We start from the raw sequence: 3,590 nt of genomic DNA, 5'->3' as shown, positions 1-3,590 counted from the left end.
TTTTTTAAGCATTATTGCATTTAATATTCAGCCTGCAATACTTAAGTTTTGGAAGTCTGCAGCCTCTCCAGCCTCTTGTTCTTAAGCCTGGGCCAAAATATTGACTCAAAAGGTTTACATAAATTATCCCTTAATGTTTGGACAAAGCCCCCGTGACACAAAACACACAAAAATGCAGCCCTTTTATCTACTATTTTTATTTTATCTTATTATGATTGCCTGCAAGTTGAAATCTGCTTTTATTGTGAGTACTTGGAGGTTCTTTGTATGTAAATAAGGGGGGGGGGGGCCCTCCCAGTCTTTGTAATTAATTGACACGTTATACCACTCATCATGCTCTGAAGCACCAATGGTAGAGGCTCGGATCTCCCCAAAACCCACAATTTCACATCTGCAAACACTGTCTTCATCCACTTGACTCCTAAGACCCGCCCACACGTGGCCAACCTTTGGCGTGTTTTAATGCTTTTTCACTGCAGGTTCACGCGTTCACACCCAACCTTATATGGACGGATCGAACAAGGTAATGGTTTATTTGCCTCCTGCACCCAATAGCACCAGCACTGTATCCACGAGCCGCGCTAGCACTTGAGACACTTTGGCATCCCTCCCTGCATGGACTCACTGCAGACCGACGCGCAGCTTTACTTCTTGCAGGCGATGCATGCATGCACAGCGGCTCCAGCTCTACTTCCCCCTTGAAATATCTCAGGTTTTGTTTTCCCCCTCCGTGTGCGTGCATGTGCGTGTGTCTCCCCCCGAGAAAAACAGCGGATCGTCCGAGAGAAAAAGGGCGCTTGGTGCTGCAACTTTTTTTTTTTTTTTTTTTTTGTCGCCCCCCCACCAGAACATGTCGTTGACCAACACAAAGACGGGCTTCTCTGTAAAGGACATTTTGGACCTTCCGGACACGAATGACGAAGAAGGATCTATCACCGGGGCGGAGGAGGACACTGAGAGCACGTCCACAACGAAAAGCACTGGAGTTTTGGTGAAAAGTCCACTGGAAACCGCGCAGAACTTGCCTTTAAAGAACCCGTTTTATGACACCAGTGACAATCCTTACACGCGATGGCTCGCCACGACGGACAGTATTCAATATTCATGTAAGTAGAATATTTAGGCCTTTTTTTTTTGTGGCACATTTGTGGTGTTGCGTGGACACAATGAACATTTCCAATGCTTTTGCATGCAAAAAAATATCAATAAATGTAACATGTATATCGACTATTTTTTGGGAACCGAGCATAACATCATGACAGTGTTCCTCCCCTTTCTCGCCGCCGCAGTGCACGGCCTCTCCGCCGGCTCGCAGGACTCGGCCAAGTCCCCGGAGCCGTCCGCGGACGACGAATCGCCGGACAACGACAAGGAGACGTCCAGCAGCGGCGGCAGCGACTCGGGCAAGAAGCGCAAAAGACGCGTGCTCTTCTCCAAGGCGCAGACCTACGAGCTGGAGCGCCGCTTCCGGCAGCAGAGGTACCTGTCCGCCCCGGAGAGGGAGCACCTGGCCAGCCTCATCCGCCTCACCCCCACCCAAGTGAAGATCTGGTTCCAGAACCACCGGTATAAGATGAAGCGAGCCCGGGCCGAGAAAGGTATGGAAGTGAGCCACCTTCCCTCCCCCCGGCGGGTGGCGGTGCCCGTCTTAGTCCGGGACGGGAAGCCGTGTCACACCCTTAAAGCCCAGGACTTGGCGGCCACTTTTCAGGCCGGGATCCCGTTCTCGGCGTATAGCGCGCAGTCGCTCCAACACATGCAGTATAATGCGCAGTACAGCGCCGCCGCCACGCCGCACTTCCCCACGGCGCACCACTTGGTGCAAACGCAACAGTGGACTTGGTAAGGGGACGCGCTATAGAGAGACTTTGGGAAGATTCCACGCCGCACCGCCACACGCAAAACAGAGGGAACGCGCACACACATCAACACACGCACACACACAAACAAAAGACTTCATTTTTTTTGCAGCATAGTACCATTTTTATTCGGGGCTCATATGTGCGCACCGTGTTTACATGTTTTCGTTAAGAGAACTGGCTCCCTTAAACGTCCCTTATAGATTGAATTGAGAATGTCAATGCTCTTCTTGTGAACATTTTTTTCGTGTGTGTTAAAGGTTGTAGATACATTTTCTTTCCCACCCCCCGTGTTATTATCAGCACGTGTATGAACCAATTTATAACTATAGAAATGTTCATTTCTTGCTTCTTTTATGGACCCACAAATATTTATGGCCATGAATAAACACTGGCAACTTTTCAGATATTCCGAGCCTTTTTTTTCCCGCCCCATGTGCATTTTTGGTGCAAAAATTCAAGCAAGTAAATCCAAAAATAAAAATAATATAACGAATTCAATCACACAATAGACGGCGCTCGTGTATTTATTTGTTTAATTACACAAATCCCTCAACATTAAACCATATTATGAAAGAACAGAGCAGTATTTTCTGTTTAAACACATTTAATCCAGGGGAATATTTCCCCTAAATCCAAACACCTCACTAATAAAGCCTGAAGTCACTTGTGGAATGGGACCAAAATCCACTCACTTAGTAGAAGAGGGCTCCTCCACACAAGAAGCTTTTATGTCCAAAGCTCTCCTTTTTGTCCGCATCTGCAGCTCCTCCGTGGCCTTGTGCGCAAAGTAGTTGCGGTGTCAAGTCGTTCACGTCGTCTAACCTGCAGAAATACATCAGTAACATTTTCAATAAACTAGAGTGTAGAAATGTTATTCCTCTGCCAAATAGCACTCTCGAGGGAACACACTATGTGAATTATTGGCTTCAGTCAATATAACCTTGTGGTTAAAAAAAAAATAAAAAAAATCTATATGCATTCTGTTTGGCCTGGTTAAAAAAAATCTCCGAGCAGATGCTAGAGCCGCCTCTATCATCACTGAACAAACAGCTAAATTGGACAGATTTGCTAATTATTTACAGAACTGTGTCTCAGGGGAGCTACTGCTTTTTTTTTTGCAGCATTTGTTCCAACACGGGGTGAGCTTGTAAGGTTGAATAATTCAATGTGATGGAGGTATTTAATTGTCGTTTTATACTGAAGGTGTGATATTATTTTAAATCCATATACCAATAATTGCTTCAGTTTCAAATATGTTTTTATTAATTTACTTTAAATTTAAACGCTGTGAAATGTAAGGGTGCGGTGATTTTTTTTTGCAGTAATTTGTCGTAAGGTTACAGTTATTTTGATTGCAATATTTTACTGTGTAATCTGGTAACATTTTAGAGTGCCGTTTAAATAGAGGCAATCCCAGCAGGCACAAGACATGAAAATGTTTTCCTCTAAAACGGACTTCTAACAACATTGCAAAATAGTTGTATTTGTAAGTTGAAACAACATTGCAAAATAGTCGTATTTGTAAGTTGATGTCTAAAGGGAAATGACCAAAACGCAATGGTCAAATCAACATTACAACCGGAAGTGAAATACACGTTGTAAAAAGTCTGTTGTTTCAACGTTGTATTTGTGTTGTAGAATATTGGTTGAGATATGACCAAAATTCAAGAATCAAATCAGCATCAGAACCCAGCGTTGATTAAACGTCGTCATACAGCATGGTTTGTT

General features: G+C 44.5%; 1 protein-coding gene across 3 annotated transcripts; it reads left to right on the top strand.

Annotated features, from left to right (window-relative positions):
• The first annotated feature begins 406 nt into the window (after nucleotides 1-406).
• nkx2.2a (NK2 homeobox 2a) lies at nucleotides 407-2,471 on the top strand. Of its 3 annotated transcripts, XM_062040514.1 has the most exons (3): nucleotides 407-523; nucleotides 848-1,106; nucleotides 1,263-2,471. In XM_062040514.1, the coding sequence occupies exons 1-3, from the start codon at nucleotides 506-508 to the stop codon at nucleotides 1,844-1,846; spliced, it is 861 nt and encodes a 286-aa protein (XP_061896498.1). In that variant the 5' UTR covers nucleotides 407-505; the 3' UTR covers nucleotides 1,847-2,471. The 3 variants fall into 3 exon arrangements, with proteins under 3 accessions (XP_061896498.1, XP_061896496.1, XP_061896495.1); XM_062040512.1 differs by having other exon boundaries at nucleotides 491-1,106; nucleotides 1,290-2,471; XM_062040511.1 differs by having other exon boundaries at nucleotides 491-1,106.
• Nucleotides 2,472-3,590: the final 1,119 nt, after the last annotated feature.

This window comes from Entelurus aequoreus, linkage group LG03 (genome assembly GCF_033978785.1).
Source record: "Entelurus aequoreus isolate RoL-2023_Sb linkage group LG03, RoL_Eaeq_v1.1, whole genome shotgun sequence".
In the NCBI taxonomy this organism is placed as follows: Eukaryota; Metazoa; Chordata; class Actinopteri; order Syngnathiformes; family Syngnathidae; genus Entelurus; species Entelurus aequoreus.
The sequence above is the reverse complement of the archived record's forward strand: the minus strand, read 5'-3'. Positions and strand labels throughout refer to the sequence as shown.